A 24,104-nucleotide genomic window follows, 5' to 3' on the forward strand; every position below is an offset into this window, starting at 1 on the left:
TGTGATGACTGGAGTGCCTGTCGTACAAGCAGAGACACTGAGCACGCTCAGAGAAGCCCATTTAAGGAAACATTGAGAAGATAGGAAGGAAGGAAGATAGGAAGGAAGGGAAGGGAAGCAGGATGCATCACTAAGCTTTTCAACACAGCTTAATACATTTACATTTACATTTAGTCATTTAGCAGACGCTCTTATCCAGAGCGACTTACAGTAAGTACAGGGACATTCCCCCGAGGCAAGTAGGGTGAAGTGCCTTGCCCAAGGACACAACGTCAGTTGGCATGACCGGGAATCGAACTGGCAACCTTCGGATTACTAGCCCGATTGCCTCACCGCTCAGCCTGACTCCCTGTATAATAATGTAATAATGTAATAACGAAGGTAAATATTGCATGTCCTAGTACTAGATTGCTCAGTGTATATAAAACTTCAAGAAAGCTATATTGTGAGATTACAGGTACATTTAACTTTGTAATTCTAAAATAATTTATACCAACGATAATTATACCTTATATTTACATAAGTACATTATATAATATAATCAACACACATGTTTATCATAGAAACATATACCATACATATATAAGCATATACTCATGGTATAGCCGTACATACACACAAAGTGAAGAATATACAATCAAAATGAATATATTGCAATGCCGTGTTGGATAAGTCTCCATAGAACATTCACGTCATCTCAAGTAAGCATCGAAGCCAGACGTTCAGGTGTATTGCTATATAAGAAAGACCAGAGTTCCTTCAGCATGATTCTAGGTGCAGCTGAAGTCCAAAAGTCAGATCTATGTAAAGTATTGCTTTTCAGGAATCTGTTTCCTTTGTGGGGATATTTGGGTTTGGGCTTTTTACATCTGTCCGTTGGAAAGACAGACATACAGAGAGGTGGATAGACCGGTCTGATCTGGTGCTGACTGGTCTAATTGGGTCTGGTCTGGTGTAGTTCGGTATTGATTTAGTCTAGTCTGGTCTAAACTGGTAATATGTCAGGTCAGGTCAGGTCTGCGAGCCCAGATGGGTCACTAGGCCGGTTTAGACAGAGAGAGAGAGCCACACAACCTGATGGTTCTAGAAGTCAGAGAAGAGATCTTGAGGACCCAAGTGTATTATAAAGGGAGCGATGGTCCGAGGCTGGTAAAAGGGACTGTCAATGAAAAGACCACCTACAGTGAGGAGAGGACAGAGAGAGAGAGACTGCAGTTACTGCGGGGGCCAGTAGGAGGCAGCGGTCCAAACTCTCCATAGAGAATAACTGGTAGATTTGTTGTTCTGGAGGTCTCTGCTCTGTCAGGCTGGACTGTATGTGGGGTTTTCATTGCACTGGGTGGATCAGGTTAATACAGACATCAACGACTCAAGTTGCACTGTTAAGACTACCTACAAACCCAAATAATAGCAAAAGAAATGGAAACATTTCGAAAGAAGTATATTTGGAGATGAAAACAAACTCACAGCTCAATTGTCCGAGATCAAGGCAGAGATCACATGATCAAATTGTGTAGCTAACCTCCAAGTTACAGACGTGTTAGTACATAACTCTGACAAATCAAGTACATGTGATTTAAGAGAGTGTAGTACAACAAAATGGCTTCCATCTACCAGGGAGAGAGTGAGGTGACACAGAAAGTGTGTGTGTGTGTGTGTGTGTGTGGGGGAGCAGGTATGATGTATGCAGGATCCTGCCTGTCAAACTCATCTCCCCTAGCTTAACAGCCACAGGGTATCTCTCAGCCAATGCCTGCGCCACAAAGTCATAACCATGCCGACTTCTGAGGCATTCTCTCTCTTTGGAGATGACCATGACTCACCCATTGGCTAGCACAAGCCTGCCTGCCTGTTTGCGCCTCTTTGAGCCTGTTTTGAGGCCAGGGGAGGAGCTAGGACATCTTTCAAGGATTTGGCCTTTTGTTGAAAGTCGTCTGTGGCCAAACCATACGGGCGGATTATGGTTCTTTGGCCATCTGAACGATGCTGGCCAATGGGTGAGGACAAACTGACACTGACATACTCAACAAAATAATCACAACAGACACACAAACACCAAGAAAGTAAATAAACAACAACAATGACACCCATGACATAAATCAGGCAGCAAGTCTCCATGGATCCCTTGTTGCTGCTTTCGATTCTCCAGTGTGTGAGTCTGTAGTGATGTCTGCATGGTCCGCTGCGTGCTGTAGACTATGATATCGGCACTCGGATGCTACGAGTGTGGCTGGTTTATCGATGTTGGTTTATTGCTAGCTAGCTAACTGAAGTCTGCTTTTGGTTTATTGGTAGCTATCTAACTGAAGCCTGCTTTTGGTTTATTGCTAGCTAGCTAGCTAACTGAAGTCTGCTTTTGGTTTATTGCTAGCTAGCTAACTGAAGTCTGCTTTTGGTTTATTGCTAGCTAGCTAACTGAAGTCTGCTTTTGGTTTATTGGTAGCTATCTAACTGAAGCCTGCTTTTGGTTTATTGCTAGCTAGCTAGCTAACTGAAGTCTGCTTTTGGTTTATTGCTAGCTAGCTAACTGAAGTCTGCTTTTGGTTTATTGCTAGCTAGCTAACTGAAGTCTGCTTTTGGTTTATTGCTAGCTAGCTAACTGAGTTCTGTATGTAGGTCTGTAAGCTCAGATATAGGAACCATTGTGGGCCAGTGTTTGGTCAGCTACTATGGCAGGTGAGGGTTTGTGGTGATCAGAACCAACCAACCAAGCAGCTTAGAGAACAACCGTGTGATTTGAATCAGGGGGACAGGTGCCTTCTAAAGGTGAGGGGTCAGGGGTCAGGCATGTGTGCAGGTTACATCACCATCAGGGCAAGCAGGGCAGCCGTGTGGGCATGAGCAAACACTCACCAAACACTTTTCCAATCACAGGTGCAGGACTACAACTATATAGATTATAAATGGGTATACTCTATTAAAAGCCACCTAAGAAGTAGGCTATGAATGTGTGTGTGGAAAACCATCCTAATGCATTTTAGTGCTTTGTTAAACTCTAGCTCTAAATGTACTAACCAGACTATACTTTCAGCTCGTCTATCATCTTCTACTGTTCCCGAACTTCCTGTCCATGCCCACATTTCCTGTCAGGAAGTAGCAGGAAGCTTGGAAAAGATTCTAGTCACAGCCAATCAGAGGGTGGTTAGCTAATAGACTTGTTTCCACTAACTGGAAGCCCTAGTTTTAGTCACACACCAGGCAAGTCAGCTGTTATAGGAGATAACGTTTATTTTGTCCACATTCGTATGATTATACACCTATACATCCTTCACTCATCTCTAGTTGCTTGTACAGTGAATGTGCATGTGTCAAATTGCAAAGCCTAAATCCTTTCCTAGTGAAGGGCAATAAAGGAAAAAACAATAACAAAAAAGGCTGATATAATATAATTTAGATTCAAAGAATGAGGTAACAATTCACAGTACAAATCCTTCATTTTTTTTTTTCATTTTTTGAAGAACTTCAACCTGCAGTTGTATCCATAAAAGTTGGAAACAGTTACAAAATAAAATAAAAAACAAAAATGCACTTTAACAAATCTTCTTCTGATATGCTCAAGTCATTAGATTCCGCGCCCTGGTTTGGATAGCGCTGGATAAGAAACCAGACTGGGTTTCCCTTCTATAAAAAGTTGGGGGGTGTTTGGGGGAGGGGGTCCCCCGTCCCTGCTCTAAAAGAAGGAGTAGTGAGGGACAGAGTAGGGGATAGTGGGCACCTTCATGAAAGGCAACAGTAGCATTCTCTTGGGCAAACCTAGAGGAAACAGGAGAAGAGCACTCTGGGTGAGACAGGGCCAGAGCAGGGACGAACCAAGCTTTCCCTTAAGGACACGGGTGAGCTACCCTGGGTCTTGACAGTGTATGCTGTGTATAAAGGGTTTAAGTTAGAGGGAGAACTATCCCTTTTCATGCCTGATTCCAGTGTGCATTGATTAGCATGGGGGTGTGGTGTGCTAGAGGGAAGGGGAGGGGGATATAAGGGAGGGGCCAGACATGGGATGGTTGGTTGATAGGTTAGTTAATCTACTTGGTTAGACCGAGGTTCAATCGTTTTTTAATCGGTTGTTTATTACCAAATCCTTTAGTGTGTTTAGAGCTTTCAAGTTAGCTACATTTTAGTCAATTGTTCTAAAAATGTTCTGTTCTAAACCAGTTGTGCGTGGTGGAATGTTATCCCCATGGGTTCTAAAATAATCTTGTTATGTGTTATAGAATTGTCTCCCTGTCTTCTAAACCTTCTAACAGAAATCCCAAAGCAGCAACAGGAGCCAAAACAAGGACACACTCTCTGAGGGGACTTTAAGGCCTTCTCAACACCAATACCAGCAGGAGAACCAGTATCAGGGTTCCATCTAACACCAGGGTTTAGGGTCAATGCTCACCACACTCCCCTCATTAGTCATCACTCCACACTGGAACTGAGCTGCGATCTTTGTTCCACGTGTGAGGTGATCATTGGGCTTTAGTGGCCCAGTGTGGGGTGAGGTGTGAGGGTGACAATGGACTCCTGGATGCACAGACAAGCAGCAGCTTGGAGCAGCATGGCAGCAGATGGGCTCCCCCGGGTCTCCAGCCTTGATACCCACTCTAGCCCTCGCAACACACACACACACACACACACTGTACACTGTACAAGGTGTAGATGGGTGTGTTGGTGTATGTAGGAGCCCCCCCTCCCTACCAGGACGTAGTCTCCACCTGAACATAAGACCCATTCAAGACCCCCAGAGCCAGACAGGGTGGTGGGTTTGAGGGGCCTCTTAAAGCCACACACACACACACACAAAACTACACACACACACACACACACACCATACAAGGCTTACAAGGCTCAGTCTGTTCAAGTGTCAGTGTATGTATATATACATATATATATATATAGATGGTTGGTGTAAGTGTGTGGTTTTATGTGTGTGAGGGAATCATTGTTGAATGAGTGTATTTAAAGCCCACGGTAGGATGTGTATTGACACATCCTACACAGAGTATGCATATCCATGTATAAAATGTCACATGGCTGTGTTTGTGTAGCCTTGCTAAAGGTAAATGTGTGTGTGTGTGTGTCTCTCGGGGTAGTTGTGAACGGGGTCTCAGAGGGCTGGAGACAACACAGCTTGACTGCCAGACCAGGCATGCAGTCAGGATGGCAGGAGGGGGCGAAGCAAACAGGAGGGCAGCGATTGGACACTCAGGCGAAGCGCAGCAAGGCTTGCTCCGACCGCAGCTAAGAACCACTAGGTTATGATTGGTTCACCACTTATTCTCTTCTTTTTAGATTCCGGCCAATGGTAGAATTTTCGATGACACGGTCTAGTTTTCACCTGGGCCTTAAACAGATGTGTGTGTGTAAAAGGGGGAGGGGCAGGGTATGTGAGCCTAGACTCTGAGGGCGGGTGAGGAGGAGGACGGGGAGACTTACCATAGGCAGGGGCAGCAGCAGCAGGGGTGTATCCATATGGATTCCCGAACCCTGGGGGGGAGGGGGGGAGGTAGGAGAGCCAAACACTGTCATACACACACACTCTCACACCACTTAGGATGAATCTCCCCCCCCCAACCACCCTGAAGATGGGTACACCTCAAACCCCCCCCACACCCACACACACGCCTCCCTACCTGGAGTGACGTATCCCGGGGCGGCCGCACTGACGAAGGCTCCCCTGGTGAGGGCTGCGGCGGCGGCGGCTCGGCCCCGCCCCCTCGCCACCTGGGCCGCTACCGCTGACGCTGCTGCCGCGGCCGCCAGGACCCCCTTGGTCTGCACACACACACACGCAAACACATACCACACGCACACACACACATACCACACGCACACACAAGCATGCACGCCCGCACACGTGCACACATACAAAAGCCACACAAAAGGTATGACGGATCAGCAGTTCAACGGTATTGATTCTCAGTAATGAATTGATCAACAGTGTTGATTCTCGCGGACCGACCTGGGGAATAATCTTCTTCTTTTTGTTGCCGGGGGCGTTAGGGCCTGAGAACAGCTTCTCCAACGCTGACAGGGCAGCACTCGCCTTCGCCACCTTCTTATTAGGCCCAGCCCCTTTGAACTTCTGACCATCCACCTCCACCTGCCACACACACACCAGGTCATTGAGGTGTGCCGGAACACTGGTTTCCCTGGAGGTACAACCCTTAATGACAGCAACACTCCTGCTCTCTAGACCAGACTGCCAGAGTGGGGGTAAGTGTGTGTGTGTGTGTTCACCTCCATGACGAAGCGTTTGTCATGGCTGCCTCCGCTCTCTGATATGAGCTCGTACTTCAGACCTCGTCTCTTCTCGTTCAGCTCCATGACCGGGTTCTTACCACTGGCTGTCAGAATGGGACCCTGAGTTCTCACCTGTACAGGACACACACACACACACACAGGCAGGAAGGAAGGAGAGTCATGAGGGGAAGTGTGTGTGAGAGACAGAAAGTATAGTGTTTGTGTGTTTGTGTGTGTGGCCGTGGTGTGCATGATTGATGTGTGTGTGTGTGTGTGTGCGCGCTCACCTCCAGGGTATTGGAGTTGTCTGTAGAGTGGGGTGTGTTATTGCTTGAGTGTGTGGAGGTCTCGCTCTTCCCCTCCCCATCTGACTTCTCATCAGCGCTCATGGAGTCCAGGTCAGCATCAAAGCCTGTGGGGTAACCCATGGCCTGGAGGACCTAGGGAGTCAGAGAGAGACAGAGAGAGTCAGAGACAGAGTCAGAGACAGAGTCAGAGAGAGTCAGAGACAGAGTCAGAGAGAGTCAGAGATGGAGTCAGAGACAGAGTCAGAGACAGCGTCATATAGTCAGAGAGAGTCAGACAGTCAGAGATGGTAAGAGTCTGAAAGAGTCAGATGGCTAATGCCGTAACTAAAATGACTTCACTGGCATCACTTAGAGTTCATCACTCTACAGCTGGCCCAGTGAACTGATGGGGCTTCCAGAAGGCACAAGGGCCCTGGATAGATTTGTAATTGTGCTGCAGCTGGATAGATAAACAGAGGGAGAGAGGGAGAGAGACATGGGCCGAGAGGGAGAGGAAGTGAAATAGAAGGAGAGAAGAGAGGAAGGAAGCAGGATGTGCAGACAGAGAAGGAAACACACAGAGAGAGAGAGAGAGAGAGAGAGAGACTGATAGGAAGGAGGAGAGAGAGAGGCTGAGACAGGGAGGGCCTTTTATGGCTATCTGAGGGGAAAGAGGATTATCCAGGCTCTGTGCTCAGAGAGCCTCTTTGTCCACCACCACTTTGGGATTATATGGATTTGAAGGCCTTATACTCTCCTCACAACACACACACACACAGTAAGGGTCTATCCTTATCTGACCACAGATAGAGCCTCAACTATCCCTCTCCTCTCTTCATAGTATCCCCCTCTCTCTTCCTCTCTCTCTCTCTCTTCCTCTCTCTCTCTCACTCCCTCTCTTCCTCTTCTAATCTCCTCCTGGCTCCTTCACTCTCCTCTCTATTTCTCCCTCATCAACACATTCACTCCCGAACACACACACACACACACCTTGACGGCGACATGCAGCTTGGCTGTCTTCTTGGACGACCCCGAGGCCTCGTACACGGTTCCGTCCACATCTACGGACATGGTGAAGACGGGGGCGTGCACCGGGCCGGACTGGGACAGCAGCTTGTACTGGAGACCAGGCCGGATCTGGTTGAGACGCATCAAAGCGTTCATGGGCTGGTTGGAGTCCACCGCCTTGCTGTCCAGGACTGGAGAGCAGGAGACAATAAGACACATGAATGACAAAAATGTCCTTTATAGAGTAACTAAACACCAAAAACTTGTTTTGGGGTTAACCCCTGATTCTTTTTTTGCAAAAGTGTTTAATTTGATCATTTGGTTTTAAATGAAATTTCCCCTAGTGGTTCAATTAAAATGTGATTCAATTTGTGAGGTACTTTGGCATCTCAGGGAGGGATTTTGTCTGATAATTGTCTGTGTCCATGTATCCCTTTGAGCATTTGAAGAAGCCCCGAAATGAATATGAATGAAAAAAACAGCCAAAGACGTTATGAAGTGGCTGAAACTGGGGCATGAAGTTACCCTTTGAAAATACAGATTTGAAACTGAAAAATATAAAGAAGTATGGAAGAACCTGTGTAGCCTATAGGAAATGTAAGGACACAGCCATGATTCAGGGGTCACAAAGGGTTGGGGGGCGGAGCTGACCTTTTCTCAGGTTTCTCTTCATCTTCTTGATGAGGTCCTTGTCGTCCATGTGTCCATCCTCGTACGGTCTCTTCAGACCTGAGCCTGAGAGAGAGACAGAGAGATAGAGAGAGACAGAGAGACTGATTATCCAAGCACACACACACAAGCACACACATACACACATATACAAAGAGGCACACACACCTTCTTTGTCGGACCAGGGGTATTTCTGTGAGGGTTTACTTGAGGGGAGGGGCTCCATTTCCAGAACCTTGTAGATCTGTCCGAATGCCATTTGTCTCAGAGCATGCTGTGCAACACACACACACACACACACAGAGGGGGAGAAAAAAAGAGAGAGTCAGTTCTGTCACTGCCCACAGTTCATTGATTGAACGTTTCTGTAGTTGTTTGTTTTGTTTTCTTCAGATTGCCTCCACAGTTGCTCCAGAGCCACTTAGGTTACTTAGCAACAGGGGACTCAGTGTAACCCTATGTAAACAACACAAGCGGGGCATTTTGCACGCCACTTTGCAGCGCTGGAGATAAGTGACGTGGAAATGATGTTGGACACAGACATGGCTCATAGATATCTGGTCTCACTTCCTAAGAAAAAGCCATCACAACTGGAGTGCACACACACACACACACACACAAACACACCCACACAATCAAACTACACCCTGCATTTGATAGAGAGCATGGGAAACTGCTTGTGTGGCGACCTATGAATCCTCCTTGTGCCCTTGGGATGGTGTGTTAATGTGTTATGTATCAGTGTGTGTGTGTGTTTGTTTGTCTGAGCGGCATCATGGCTGGGTGACTCTTCCTGTGTAGCAAGGTGAGACAGGTCTAGGATGTCAATGCTGCTGCTAGCTGTATTGTAATAGATACAGAGGGGGAGAGAGAGAGCGTGTGGGGGGGGGGGGGACAAGGAGAGAGAGATGAGTGGATATTTGGAGGAAGAGATGAGACGACTGAGAGGAGATAAAGGATGAGATAGAGGGAGGGGAGAGAGATAAGGGATATCTCTGTGCGTCTGAACACTAATATATTTGCATTAGAAAATGGATTGTCTCATACTCTATTTGAAGTGTGTGTGTGTGTGTGTGTCATATGCTGTGTGTGAGTGTGTGAGGGTTGGGTCCTAGCTTGATCCCTCCACACACACACAAGCACACACAAGCACACACACACACACCATCCTCCAGCAATGCAGTGTATTGTGTAAGTGTAAGTGTAGCCGAGTGTAACAGAGGGCTCTGAGTGTGTGTGTGTGTGTCACTGATAAAGCAGCACTACAGAGTACCTAGTTATCAAGCGGGTCGGGAGTGACAAGTGTGCACACCAGCCTACCTGGGCGCTGTAGGTGATAGACTCCGCCTCTTCCTCCGTCATGGCTGACAGGGTGTCGGTCAGCTCCTTCTCACACGGGTCATGCAGCCCGGGGCCTCCTGGCCAGAGGGGGCGGGACAAAAACACACACGCTGTGACATCACATCCTGCAGCCTGAACACTCTGCCCACCCCATGCTCGTCAAGCATCCCTCACTTCATCCTCCCTCTCTATCTCTCCCCTCCTCCCTCTCTATCCCTCCCCTCCTCCATACCTGGTAGCAGGATGCCAGAGGCCAGACACTCCATGACTCTGCGCAGGGCCTCTCCCGCTCCCAGAGGTCTGTTACACGTAGCGATGGCCTTCTCACAGATCAGCTCCAGGGGCTACACAGGGACCACAGCAGGGGCACAGGTCAGGGAGAGCTTCAGACATACACAGAGAAACACACACTCAAACACGCGCACACACACACACACACACACACACAGAGAGAGAGACTCACCCATCCTTTGAGGGGCTCCCAGGCTGGTAGTCTATTGCACATGTCCCTCAGGATCCTGAGAACAATCACACACGACTTCAGACCGTTCACTCGGGCCTGGAGGAGGAGGAGGAGGAGGAGGAGGAGGAGGAGGAGGAGGAGGAGGAGGAGGAGGAGGAGGAGGAGGAGGAGGAGGAGGAGAGGAAGAGGAGGGAGAGAGAAGGGGGAAGGGAAGGGAAGAGGAGGGGGAATGGAGGGGATAACATATGAGAAACAGACATTGCCATGGATACAGGTGGCTGGAACATTGCATATATGATATCAAATCAATCTAATCAATAAATCAATGTAGTATTGATCATTGATCTCTGCATATAATGTTCCTTGATGGCTGAATGCTAAACTCTGACTGGCCCAGTCAAAAGGGACTGGCTTGGGTGGGGGTGAGGGTGAGACTGAGGGTGAGGGTGGGGGAGAGGGGGGAGGAGGGAGGGAGGCAGTCCAGGGGAGGCTTGGATGTACATAACAGGCAGGTTTTCAAAACAGCCAAAAAAGAATAACGATTGGTGTTTGGAGCCTTACGACCCCCCCCACCCCGGCCCCACCCAGTCTCTCCCTGATTCAACAAAGCTATGTAGGCACAGCAGAGCTAGGGGCTGACCCAGCATAAATAGGAGACTCTTCACAAATCAATATCCTTCCTGACATTTCTAGAGCATCCATAATGGTATAACAGATACAATATATGTATCTTTTTTTGTTGTTGTATGGCACCATTTTTATGCACCATTTGTTGCTTTTGGAGCAGTGAGGACAGTGAGAGACTGGCTGGCATTAGGAGTGTGTGTTGTGAGGCTCCAAACAGGAAGCAGGTAAGAAGTGGGAGGGGCCGACCTGGAACCACTTAGCGTGTCGTAGTGCTGCCAAGGCGACCAGACAGCGGTGCTGGTCCAGCACGCCAACGGGCTCCGGATCGCTCTGCTCAGCACCCTCTACTGGCGAAAAGAATGGGATATATCTGACCAGAACCAACCACTGCACCCTGACCCCCCCACACCCCACCCAGACATCTTCAAAAACCTCTAGGCACCGTTGTCATGACGCATATGGCCTTTATGTGACGTCGTAGGTAACGCCGTCAAGTGTCCCCCCCCAAAAAAGGAGTTGCCTATGACGTCACATCGTTGAAAGATGCCCAGGGGGGAGTGCACAGGTGGAGATCTGAGGGGATTCTAATTGGTTTGAACAATGCTGCCCTTGGATTGGCTGGCTGAGATGTAGGGGGTCAGCCAACTGTCAAATCCCCTGGGATCTGCATGTGTGTGGTAGGAGCCAAGGTTCAGGGGTTGAACTGGGACAAGGCAACAGAACATAAAGAGTCATACTCACATACACACACACGCACGCACACAAACATACACAGACGCACACATGCACTTATACATAAACAAGAGTCAAATGAATTATAGCTAATTGCTGAGGTGAACTTCATTCCACTTGCTTGATACACCAGTTTGATATGGAGATCATTGAATTGGTCACAATGTGCCAGGAATGTTAAAATCAAGCTCACATCAAGCATTCAAGAGCATTTGACCCAGGTCTGAAAAGGTTTCATGATGTACTTTAGTTTTCTTTTGATTTAACTTCCCGTTTTAATGGAACATGAGCAATCCCATTAGTGAAAACACGGTAAGCAAAATCAAGCACACCTAAAGTCAAACTCAAAGGTAAGTAAACCAAAGTTAATTTGGCCTGAGTTTGACACACACATACACATACGTACACACACTTAGAGGGGCGACCAAGGCAGGGTATCATCAGAGCATCATGATTGGTAGAGAGTAAGCAGGCCTGATGATCTGTTTGGCTGTTTGGTTGCATCACATTAACACCAGGTACACTTGATTCGGCCTCCCTTGCAAGCAAAAACTAGTGGAGTTTATACTGTCCAGAAACAAGTTTTCAGTCCTCTAGCACAAACTCAACCCCACTGGTACGCTGAGTGAGGCAAATCAAGGTGAACTGGAGATGAATGACTTGAGTACAGGTATGTGGGTTCAGACATTGCAACTGGAACATCGTCAACTGCAGCACGGCTAAACTGGAAAGCTCCAGGTCGATCTACAGGCTTTCTATCCTCCTGCCGCAGGTGAGGAGAGACACGCACCGGGACAGCACGCTCCACCCCTCCAGGTCCTCCTCTGCTCCCTCCCACCCTGCACCGGCTCTTCCCGTCTGCACTTCTCTCTCCCCTCCACCCTCACCCTCCACCCTCCACCCTCACCAGCCAGCTGGTCTGGCTCGCTGCAGCCGGGTGGTGAAATAGATTAACAAATCCACCAGCGCCGTCACAGGCTTATTGATTATGAATTACATAAGCATGCTACTATTAGGAGATCAATACATGGATTGTGGCGTCTCCCGGAACAGGGGCATTTTGACGATAACATTACCAAGTAAATAGTTGTGTCCGGCCTGACGCACGTTTTGCTCTTAGAAATGTTTACACACACACACACGCGCTCTCCAGGAGCCCCCCCGCCTGTCCTGCCCAACGTAATGAGGTCTGGCCAATTGGGCGTCGCTGGCCGACATTAGGCCGTCCCTCACTCGGACAGGAACCTTGACCCGTCGCTGGGGGAGAGACGGGCGCCGCTCGTCAGGCGGTGATCTACGGCCGAGCGCCGCCGTCGTCTCTCATCTCTCACTCAGGTCCGGCTCGGGAGACGGATGGGATCATGGATGGATGCCTCTGGTATTGATTTCTCGGCTGGATCCCTCGCTCCAATCACCGCGACCAATTACCGCCTCCCCCTTGCCATTCCACCCCTCTCCCCTGGCCACCCGGACGCTGGCAGAAAGGAGGGCGGGGGGGGGGGGATACTAACTAGACAACACCCACGTCGTTGTGGACCTTCAGTCGTGACCAGCAGGTCCAGTTCTGTATCAGTGTGATCAAGTGGGTACAATGAGGCGAGACAGTGTGGTAGTCACCGCCAGCACTGGGGGGAAATGTAAATGATCTGACTTGACCTGGATAGTAGGGAGAGAGGGAAGGAGAAAGAAGAGATGCAGAGAGAGGGAAATATGGAACGGAGAAAGATGAGGAGAGAGAGGAACAGGGAAAGAGAGAAAAGGGACATCAAGAAAGAGGTTGAGAGAGAGAGCGACGGACAGAGGGAGGGAACGAGAGGGATGGAGACGGAAAGACGCAGAGAGAGAGCAGGACAGAAAGAGTGAGGGATGGAGAGTCGGAGGCAGATAGGGAGAGAGTGAAGTAGTCTGTTGTAGCGGCTTGACAGATGACATCGATTCTCCAAACTGCATAGCAGAGTTTTTCATGTTTGTGTTCTTATCTGTGCTCTCAGGCTACCCATCATGCTTAGGCAGGCCGGCAGAGGAGAGGAGGAGAGAGAGAGCGGGAGAGACGGAGATGGAGAGATAGATAGAGACAACCGCTGGCTTATCTATACACAGCAACGTGTGCTTTTGAGAAGGGGCTACACCTCTCTGTCTTATTCTGGTTCACACACACACGCACACACACCCACGCACACACACCCACACACACACACACACACACACACACACACACACACACACACAGTAACACACACACCAGCAATTGGAATTACACATTTGACAGATGTTAAGTGAGTGTTTGAGTGAGTCAGTATGCATGGAGGTCAGTAAAAGAGTGAGTGTGTGTTTAGTGTGTGTGTGTGCTACCTGAAGGGTCCGCGTCTGCCTCCTCCCTCATGGCTGGGGAGGTGAGCGTGACCTTCAGCGTCAGCTTGGGTTCTGTGGTACTGCACACCAAGATGGCCGCCTCGGGGACGCTGCTCGTCACCTCGTACTTCTCCTCCGTCAGCTTCTGCCAGGGGGGGTCAAGCATTGACAGGGGTCAGGGGTCAGGGGTCAACCAAACAAACTGCACTTGACCCGGCGGGTTGCTCGCAGCAACTGGAGTCCCGGCCCTGAAACGACCAGAGCCTCCACATGAATGACGACGGTTACATAGAATGGTTTGGAACAGCTGGAGAATTGTGTTCCATTGATCTTACCTGGGCTTACAGCGCTGAAAAAAACATTTATGTTCCAAAGAGTTAAGTGTTGAAGTGGAACACAATTCTTCTGTTATTCCAGAGTTCTGTATACAGTAGGACTATTTTTGACAGTAGATCTCTCCACGTGGACACTGAACAGACATATCAATACTGTGGATGAGGTGGTAAATGTGTGTTTGTATGGTGAGATCCAAACAAAGGCATGTGCACTGTGACAGTAGCCCCTGTCTAGAGCACCATCAGTAGTCCCTGTCTAGATCACCATCAGTAATCCCTGTCTAGATCACCATCAGTAGCCACTGTCTAGATCACCATCAGTAGTCCCTGTCTAGATCACCATCAGTAGCCCCTGTCTAGATCACCATCAGTAGCCCGTGTCTAGATCACCATCAGTAGTCCCTGTCTAGATCACCATCAGTAATCCCTGTCTAGATCACCATCAGTAGCCACTGTCTAGATCACGATCAGTAGTCCCTGTCTAGATCACCATCAGTAGCCACTGTCTAGATCACCATCAGTAGCCCCTGTCTAGAGCACCATCAGTAGTCCCTGTCTAGATCACCATCAGTAGCCACTGTCTAGATCACCATCAGTAGCCCCTGTCTAGAGCACCATCAGTAATCCCTGTCTAGATCACCATCAGTAGCCCCTGTCTAGAGCACCATCAGTAGCCCCTGTCTAGATCACCATCAGTAGCCCCTGTCTAGATCACCATCAGTAGCCCCTGTCTAGAGCACCATCAGTAGCCCCTGTCTAGATCACCATCAGTAGTCCCTGTCTAGATCACCATCAGTAGCCACTGTCTAGATCACCATCAGTAGCCACTGTCTAGATCCCCATCAGGATTCCAAAAGCTGAGACGGGTGGGATCGGTTAAGCCTCCTCACACCTTCATGAATACCATTAGGTGGACACATCCTGGAACAGCACATGCACATCCATGCCCGGTGAAGAGTCCTAACTGTGATCAGTTGAGTCCATGATGTCACGCATATCCCCTCAGCCCAACATCTGATTGCTTTCAGACAATCAGATCCAGGAGCATCTATGGACGGTTGTGCTGGTGGAGTCGTGAGCTCTTTAAACCGCTGGAGATCAACCTCAATCACACGGTGGGGATCCCACACACATTGTTCAGACATCCATACATGCCGTGCGTTCACTAATCAGATTATGAGGACACCTCGAGGAAATAGGGCAGGGGGGGTGGGATTGAAAACAAGGTTGCTTGATTTGTGGCTAGGTTGAGAGCAGATGCGAGCTGTAATCCATTCTATTAATTCCAGCCACACGGTGTGCGTGTGTGCGTTTGTGTGCGTGTGTGTGTGTGTGAGAGAGAGCCTGTCTCCTTCAGTTGAGGAATCTATTACAGCTGACCTGCTGCGGTCTGGATTAAGATGAAATAATGAATTTTAGGAGTGTCTGTGAAGACAAGGCACACAAATGACCTCTGCACACGCACAAATAGTCACACACACACACACACACACACACACAGAGAGACACACACAAAGAAAGACAAAAGATGGAAAATGAGGGGGAGAAAAGAGAAGGGAAGAGGACAGAGCAAAACAGAGAAATTAAGAGAGAGAGTAAGGGGACCCCGGGGGGTTTTGGTCCTGCTTAAGTGAGCAGCGAGTCACAGAACACCAATCTACATCCCATTCAGATGTAAAATGGGGGGTCAGGGATCTCTAACCAGCGGGCCGAGACAGACGATTACCATGCCTGAGACCCCCTGACACACACACACACGCACACACACTGATTAACAGGACCCCTGCAGAGTGGTATGTAGGTGTATGTGTGTGGCTGGCGAAAATGGACGGAAGAAAGAGGAGTATGTGTGTGTGTGTGGCGTGTGTGTGTGTGGCGTGTGTGTGTGTGAGGCGTGTGTGTGTGTGAGGCGTGTACGTGTGTGTGTGTACGTGTGTTGGGGGTAAGGCAGCGCGGGGCAGGGTGATAGTGCAGCAGTGGATGAATACATCTTCCTGTCAGCTCACTGTTGCAGGGGAGAGAAACAGGGAGCGTTAGAGAGCCTCCACACCTGCCGTCCTGCACAACCTCAACTACTGAACATATTAACGACTCCGCACCTGAGTGTGTGTGTGTGTCCTGTGTGTGAGTATACATTCTTTCAGTGTGTTGTGTGTGTGTATATGTATGTGCATGTGTGTGCGTTTACAGTATTTCAGAGTGTGTGTGTGTGTGTGTGTGTGTCTGTGTGTATTCCTGTGTGTGAATACAGTGTGTGTGTGTGTGTTGTCCCTCCCTGTCAAGCCCTGATAATTAGGAAACCTCATGCTACAGTACTGTATTAATTACACCCAACACTTATAAATAGAGCAACAGCTTCTAGGCTCTGTTGCTACCCTCTCCATGACGTGTATCATACCAGCCACACACACGCACACACACACACGCACACACACACACGCACACACAAGCGTCCTACATTCTGTACCCAGAACCACTCATTCATGACTGCATTTACTAAATGACAGAGGCTTATCTTCGAAGCCTCGTCGACCGAGAAGAGAATACAATGCTTTCATTAAAGCCAGATAAATGAGAGTAGTCTGTGTGTGTGTGTGTGTGTGTGTGTGTGTGCGGGTGCGTGCTTGTGTGTCTGGGTGTGTGTGTTTGAGATCATGTGCACGAGTGCGCGGCCCTGTGTATTTGAGCGTGCCTGTTGTGTGCGTTTTTGAATGATCTGAATGCCTTTTGAGCATGTAAGTGTGCAGTCCAGTCTGTGTGTGTGTGTGTGTTCCCCTCACCTCTATCTGCAGGGGCAGGTTCTGGCAGACAGTGTCCAGCAGTGTCTGTGTGGGCTTGTCTCTAACCATGAGCACCAGCTCCAGGTCCAGATCCTCCTTGATCAGCAGGCCCTTTGCCACCAGGCCGATACGCATCACACCACACAGCACTCCTCCGCCTCCGGGCTCCCTGCAGGACACACACACACACACACACACACACACACACACACACACACACACACACACACACACACACACACACACACAGGTGTTAGCTAAATGACTACAGCCATCCAACATGAACCAACCTCAGTGAGGAAGGTGCATCTCCATACGTGTGTTTTTTGTCCCATCATAAAATACCGACAATTTAGCAATGGGACCTGACCCCCCAACGGTCAACTACATCTCCCAGCATGCATTAGCTCCCCACCTGCTGCTGTCGTTGGAGTCCTCAGAGCAAGGGGCGGGGTCGCCGGGGTCATCCTCCTCTGTGCTTTCTGCCGGTTGGCCGTCTGTCTCGGTTTGGGCATGGCTGCTCTGGTCCATCCAATCGGAGACGTGTTTGAGGGCGCACTCGACCGTGGAGACGAGCGACTGGACGGCCTCCAGCTCCTCAGAGGAGGGGTAGATGGTGGAGTGTTTAGCCATGACGTGACGGTCATCGTTACCAAAGGAACGGAACGACCTCTGAAAGAGCGAGGGACGACAGCACGGAGAGGGAGGGTCGAGGGAGAGAGGAGAGAGGAAAAAGAGGGAGCTTGCAGTTGAGCAAATATTGTTTTATACACCGCCCCCCCCCCCCCCCCCCCCGAGCACACACCCACACACACACCCCTCTCTCTGGTCTCTCCTAGCAAACTCATTCAGACAAGGGCACCTCTGGAGGAAAGCCTTCAAGCAGCCGATTAAGGTTCAATCAATCAAGCTCGCCTCTCCCTCCCCTGATGGCTGGACTAACACCTGAACAACACCAGGTCCTATCCCACTCCCTCACCTCTCCCTCGCCTGAGGCCCGGGGCTAATACCTGGGACAGGTACAAGTCTTGTTCCATTACAACAGAGTAAAGCCTGCTGTGACCCCGCCTTGCTCCCCTACTGCTGCAGTTCACTGTGGAGGGCACTACTGTGGCCCACACACACACACACACACACACACACACACACACACACACACACACACACACCCTGTCATCCTCATCACTCATCAACCTGCAGTACCCCAAGTGTGAGAGAGTGAGAGAGAGTCAGCGAGACACAGCCTGCATAAAAATGCCTGTCACCACTTTAATACCGCCTTGAAATGCGTGTTTGTGTGTGTGTGTGTGTGTGTGCATAGACTGTGTGTGCGTGCGTGTGTTTGCATGCGCACAGTGTGTGCCTTTAGTGGCGGTACAAATGTGTGTTGCCAGTGTGCTGCAGACATGCATCATCGTAATGGGTGGGGATCCATTTGAACCCAGTGACAGCTTTCCTCTAATGAGACTGCACACTGTCTCACCCCATCCACAAGCTTCAATCAAGAAGTCACCCTTCACCCTGCCTCCCCCTTGCCCTGCCCTCCTCACTCCAATCTGATCCAGCAGCTGCCCCCCCCCCCCCGCACCACCTGGGACCCCTCTCTTCACCCTCCTCCAACTGTTTCCCCCTACTCCCCCCTTCTTACTTTGCCCCCCTCCCAGTTCCCTCCTTTCCAGTCTTAGCCCCTCCCCTCCCCGAGAAGGCAAAAGTAAATGACAACTGTCTGTGCTACATAATATTACCGTGTCCAGATGAGTGCCGAATCTAAAGGAGAGGAGTTCAGGGGAGGCAGCTTGTGTGTGGTGCGGGGATGGTTAGTGTATTGGGATCTGGCCCAGCCATGCCATCAGTTATGACGACGTAGTAACTGCAGCTTTAAACACTTGTTCACACACTTGTGAATGACTGATAACGTGAAGCAGCCGATGAAGAATTAGCAAGACTGGAACACACACACACACACACAAACCCTTCTGGTGACCTATGTAGGGCACTGACCGATACAATCAATCTCCTGCATCATATTGCAGCCTCAGCCTGTCTCTGACACACATACGGAATATTGAGGCTATTATGCATGGTGACATTTTCCACAGAGGACATGCAGCGGCACTGCACCTAATAAACCAGCAGAACCAGCGTTTCAGCAATGGCTCTAACCTTGATACACAACCTGCTCATCCCAGAGCGAGTGTGGGTGCCCACACCTACACACACTGGCTGGAGGTCAGTGTGGAGGTCAGATGGAGGGGTCAGACCTGTGCCCTTCTGTCGATGGAAGATGCTGGAAGGTTTTCGTGAACAGGAACCTAACCTCTACTCCCCATACAAACCTGCTCTGTCCTCTTGTACAGTGTATGGCATCATGGTGCGTGTGTGTGAGTGTGTGTGTCCCCGCTCTAATCTGAGCAGAACTGTGTTCAACAAGCCAACACTAGTAGGTTTTATGAGGCATCGCTAATGGGAGCTTCCCGACTCATAAAACAGCTGGCACATGGGTAGGGAGGAGGGGGAGTGAGGGAGAGAGGGAGAGAGGAGAGGGGGGTGGAGAGGATAAAAGGAGAGAGAGGGAGGACAGGACAGGAGAGCAAAGAGAGAGGAGAGGAGAGGGAGAATACTGAGGGGCAGTGAGGAAGAGGGGCAGAGGAAATGGGGATAGGTGGTTCGAAGGAGACAGAGGATAGGAGAGCGAGAGGATGGAGAAGGGGGGGAGTCCAGGTGAAGATGGAGGGGAAGAGAGAAGGAGCAGAGAGGGGGGGGGGACAGGGGAAGATGGAGGGGAAGAGAGAAGGAGCAGAGAGGGGGGGGGGGAGACAGAGGACGGGTAGAAGAGATAAGAAAAGGGAAGGAAGGGGGGGATTCGGATTGGAGCGGGAGAGGGAAGGACGGGATGGGAGGGCAGAAGAGGAGAGAGGAGAAAAGAGGGAAAGACAGAGGGAGGGACAGAGAGAAAACGAGAAAGGCCAGCAGGACATCTTTAAGTTCAAAAAGGCAACATTTGTGCTTAACTAGCAGGGGTACTTTGATCACCACACCATGGTAGCAAACAAACTGCATACACATGCACACGTTTACAATTTTAATTAATGTAAGAACCCTATTCACCAATGACCCTGCATGAGACTAATGAGAGAGAGAGAGAGAGAGAGAGAGAGAGAGAGAGAGAGAGAGAGAGAGAGAGAGAGATGGAGAGAGAGATGGAGAGAGAAAGACACATCCTTGTGACACACACAAACACACTTTTCTCTCACACACCGCAGCCAAGCATCCATGATTCCCCCTCTGTTATGAGACCAAGGCGGCGCCGATGCAATATGTTCTCTCCAGTCACACACACACACACACACACACACACACACACACACACACACACACACACACACACACACACACACACACAGGACTCCATCAGAAACTACAATCAAGGGAGAGCAGCTCCACATAGACAGATCCAGGTCAGATCAACTCCACAATATACGAATAATAATCGACATGTATACATTTGTTCTAATAATATAGAATATATTCAAATAAACATACATAAACAGTATCATATTTATCAACGCTGGTTATATTGCTCTGCTGAACTGTCTACTACAGAATTTGATGGGTATCGATAGATAACGTCAGTTAATGTTAACTAACCACATGTGGCAGATAACCTGCTACCACTGGCATGTCAGGATGTTCCAGGGGGTCCTGCCTCTCTGGTCTAGGTATCACATGACACTGGACCAGGCCCTCTGTACATGGCTCCATGTGGGGTATGGAGGGTTGAAGCCAGGTGTTGTTACTGCAGCTTTAAAAGACTCTTACCCCGGGTCAGGGTCAAAAGCTGCTACCATGTTACTGTGCACAATAACTGCTGTGTGTGTGCAAGTGTGTGTGTGTGTGTGTGTGTGTGTGGAGGGGGGGGGGTGAGCAAGATGAATTGCGTCATAAAAATGTACTGTGAAACCATAGCCATGTGAGTGATACGTGTGTGGAACAGTAAATTGCCTGGCTGGTGTGTGTGTATAGTATGTTGCCGGGCTAGTTTGTGTGTGTGTGTATAGTATGTTGCCTGGCTGGTAGTGTGTGTGTGTGTATAGTATGTTGCCTGGATGGTAGTGTGTGTGTGTGTGTGTGTGTATAGTATGTTGCCTGGCTGGTAGTGTGTGTGTGTGTATAGTATGTTGCCTGGCTGGTAGTGTGTGTGTGTGTGTGTATAGTATGTTGCCTGGCTGGTAGTGTGTGTGTGTGTGTGTATAGTATGTTGCCTGGCTGGTAGTGTGTGTGTGTGTACAGTATGTAGCCTGGCAAGTGTGTGTGCGAGCATGTATGTGTGTTGAGTGCAGACTGAGTGACTAGAGGAGAAGGAGAGAGGACACAACCAACCAGCCGAGGGAAGATTACATTAAACATTCATCCTGAGATTTATCTTCACCACTGGGAGATCACACACACACCCACACACACAAACACAGGCCATGGCCCTATTTTATTATGTTCTTTTACAACCTCCCAAATTGCGGAATACACACCACACACACGCACACACACACACACACAGAAGTCTCTTTTCCAATGACTCAAAGTGGGGCCGCATCCAAACCCATAAAGAATCCCACAGTCAGATCCTGTCCCTCTTAAGACACCTGCCAATCCAGTCGCCAACACAACCCCCTGGACTACAATACCCATGTTCAACTACCCATAAGGACACCATTGTGTCCTCCTCTGCTGCCCTTTGGGCCAGGGGATGCGCTCGTGTACAGTATTAACATTTATGACATGCAGTAAAGCGTTATGGTGGGAGCTGTGGGAGCCATCTGGCTGATGTTGTGTGAGGCCCACAACCACAGCCAGGCAGTAGGTCTGGAGCGAGAAACAGCAACAACGCCTTTCAAATGGAATTCAGATTGACACGGCAGAGATAAAGAACGAGATGGCTCAGTACTGATCAGGACAGATAGAGCTGCTACAGTAAAACTAGAGCCGAGCTCATCCCAGTTGACAAGTGACGTCGAGTCTTATGTAGAATGTGTGTGTGTGTACGCCTGCACACAGAGAATACAATTATTTTTAAAAAGACAATAAGCCAGCCGTGTGCGCCGCTGTGTGTGTGTGTGTGTGTGTGTGTGTGCGTGGGTGTATCCGTGTCAGCTGTACAGCGTCAGGTATAAGCTGTGGACAGCCCAAGGTCACCCCTGCCCTGCTTGGGTCCTCATGTTAGCGGGCTAGCTGGCTAGCCATGCTCATTACCCAGAGTTATTTATGAACCCCTCCCTCCATCCCTCCCTCCATCCCTCCCTCCATCTGGGCTTTAATAATTCATGGCCCTGCTCTCCCCTGAGGCTCAACTCTCACAGTCAGGGGGTCGTTAATCAATCCTGATCCCTCTCCTCCATTCTCCACCTCTTTTCTCCTCTCCTCTCCTCTCCTCTTCTCTCTCTATCTCTCTCTCTCCCTGCTCTTCCCTTCTCACGCCTCCTCTCTCTGTTGTTTTTAACCTCTCCTCCTTTCCCTTGTATATAGTTTTCATCATCACATACTCTTTCTCTATCCTCCGCCCCCCTCCACACAAACACCGTAATCTGCTCTGGCCTGTCACAAACTACACCTTCACCTCACAACCTGCCCACCCCCACCCCCCTCCCCCTCCCGCCCCCACACTCCCACACACACACACACACACACACACACACACACACACACACACACACACACACACACACACACACACACACACACACACACACACACACACACACACACACACACACACACAGGGTGACCTACCATGACTGCAGGAGGAGAGGGGTTTCCTCTTCCTTCCTTTTCCCTGTGGGACCCGGGTGCGTTGCCGGGTACGTTGTCGGGTGCGTTGCCGGGTACGTTGTCGGGTGCTTGCCGGATGCGTTGCTGGGTGTGTTGCTGGGGTGATGTAACTCAGTACAGGGGTCTCCTACAGTCTCTCCTCTTCATGAAGTTGATTCACTTCTCCCTCTCCTCCACTGCTGTCTCTCCCTCTTTACCTGGAGAGACAGAGAAACAGAGAGAGAGGACAGAGAGAGAGACAGAGAGAGAAACAGAGAGAGAAACAGAGAGAGAGACAGAGAGAGAAACAGAGACAGACAGAGACAGAGAGAGAGACAGAAAGAGAGCGAATGAACAGTCACTGTCTATGACAAAGAAAACTTAACCATAATCCCACAATCCTGTCCGATCCACCGACAGAATAACCCAACATGTTCTTTCTCTCCTCTCTGTCTAGGATTCTCACTCGCCCGCCCCCCCTCCTGTTACACCACCCTCTCTCCACGCACACAGAGAAACTTACAAACACTACAAACAAGACAAACCCACGCAGACAGTTCACAACATGGGGGGGGGGGCTAGCTTTTGTCTGCTGTTGGTGAAAGGAGATACAGAGAGAAAAGAAAGAGAGCACGCGAAAGAGAGGAGAGAGAGTAAGAGAGAGAGAGAGAGAAGAGAGAGAGAGAGGGAGACCGAGAGAGAGAGAGAGAGAGAGAGAGAGAGAGAGAGAGAGGAGAGAGAGAGAGAGAGAGAGAGAGAGAGAGAGGAGAGAGAGTAAGAGAGAGGAGAGAGAGAGAGAGAGAGAGAGAGAGACAGAGAGAGAAGAGAGTAAGAGAGAGAGAGAGAGAGAGAGACAGAGAGAGGAGGAGAGAGAGAGAGAGAGAGAGTAAGAGAGAGAGAGAGAGAGAGAGAGAGAGAGAGAGAGAGACAGAGAGAGAGAGAGAGAGAGAGAGAGAGAGAGAGAGAAAGAGACGAGAGAGAGAGAGAGAGAGAGAGAGAGAGAGAGAGAGAGAGAGAGAGACAGAGAGAGAGAGAGAGAGGGATGAAGAGTAGGACTGTGCTGCTGGAAACAGACATTCATATTTCATGATCAGGGAGGAGTCGAGGGAGAAATCAGCGATGCAACCAGCATATGTTTTCATACTCTGTGATAGTCTGCTAACACACACCCACATGACACACACAAATGTACGCACCCACACAGACACACACACAGAGGATGAGAAGGCATGCACATCTCTTATTATTTCGGAATATATTCTTTTCATTCATTCTGGCGTGCTGTTAAAACACGCAACGCACCTACACACACACACACCACATGTACGCACACGCCGTTTATTTGATTCTTTGTTGGCGCCATTCGTCAGAGTAGTTACACCACCGTCATCATCATGTTTGGGTCCGAGATTAGATTGTGGGGAGCAGGTAAAGTTTTGACCTGCTAATCCACCGTCATCTGTATTAACTATCTGATGTTCCA

The 24,104-nt window shown here is 49.5% G+C and overlaps 1 protein-coding gene across 4 annotated transcripts; it reads right to left on the reverse strand.

The window, feature by feature from the left end:
• Positions 1-352: 352 nt before the first annotated feature.
• strbp (spermatid perinuclear RNA binding protein) lies at positions 353-22,843 on the reverse strand. 4 transcript variants are annotated; one of them, XM_062477536.1, is made up of 17 exons: positions 22,604-22,843; positions 17,235-17,491; positions 16,820-16,988; positions 13,705-13,849; positions 10,867-10,964; positions 9,994-10,089; positions 9,763-9,874; positions 9,510-9,607; positions 8,358-8,463; positions 8,172-8,255; positions 7,503-7,711; positions 6,513-6,665; positions 6,223-6,357; positions 5,945-6,085; positions 5,616-5,757; positions 5,419-5,469; positions 353-1,178 (listed from the first exon to the last, which is right to left on the reverse strand). In XM_062477536.1, exons 1-17 carry the CDS (start codon positions 22,604-22,606, stop codon positions 1,084-1,086), a joined length of 2,094 nt encoding a protein of 697 aa, XP_062333520.1. In that variant the 5' UTR covers positions 22,607-22,843; the 3' UTR covers positions 353-1,083. The 4 variants fall into 4 exon arrangements, with proteins under 4 accessions (XP_062333520.1, XP_062333519.1, XP_062333522.1 ...); XM_062477535.1 differs by having other exon boundaries at positions 10,867-10,967; XM_062477538.1 differs by lacking the exon at positions 353-1,178 and adding an exon at positions 3,211-3,753.
• Positions 22,844-24,104: the final 1,261 nt, after the last annotated feature.

Source organism: Osmerus eperlanus, chromosome 14 (assembly GCF_963692335.1).
Source record: "Osmerus eperlanus chromosome 14, fOsmEpe2.1, whole genome shotgun sequence".
Lineage (NCBI taxonomy): Eukaryota > Metazoa > Chordata > Actinopteri > Osmeriformes > Osmeridae > Osmerus > Osmerus eperlanus.

Excerpts from the sequence above, each read along its gene's own strand:
- strbp (XM_062477535.1), bottom strand. Across the intron at positions 10,090-10,866 it reads GACACGCTAAGTGGTTCCAG|GCCCGAGTGAACGGTCTGAA; the intron begins GTCGGCCCCTCC and ends CTCCTCCTCCAG. Across the intron at positions 5,470-5,615 it reads CCCGGGATACGTCACTCCAG|GGTTCGGGAATCCATATGGA; the intron begins GTAGGGAGGCGT and ends CCTCCCCCCCAG.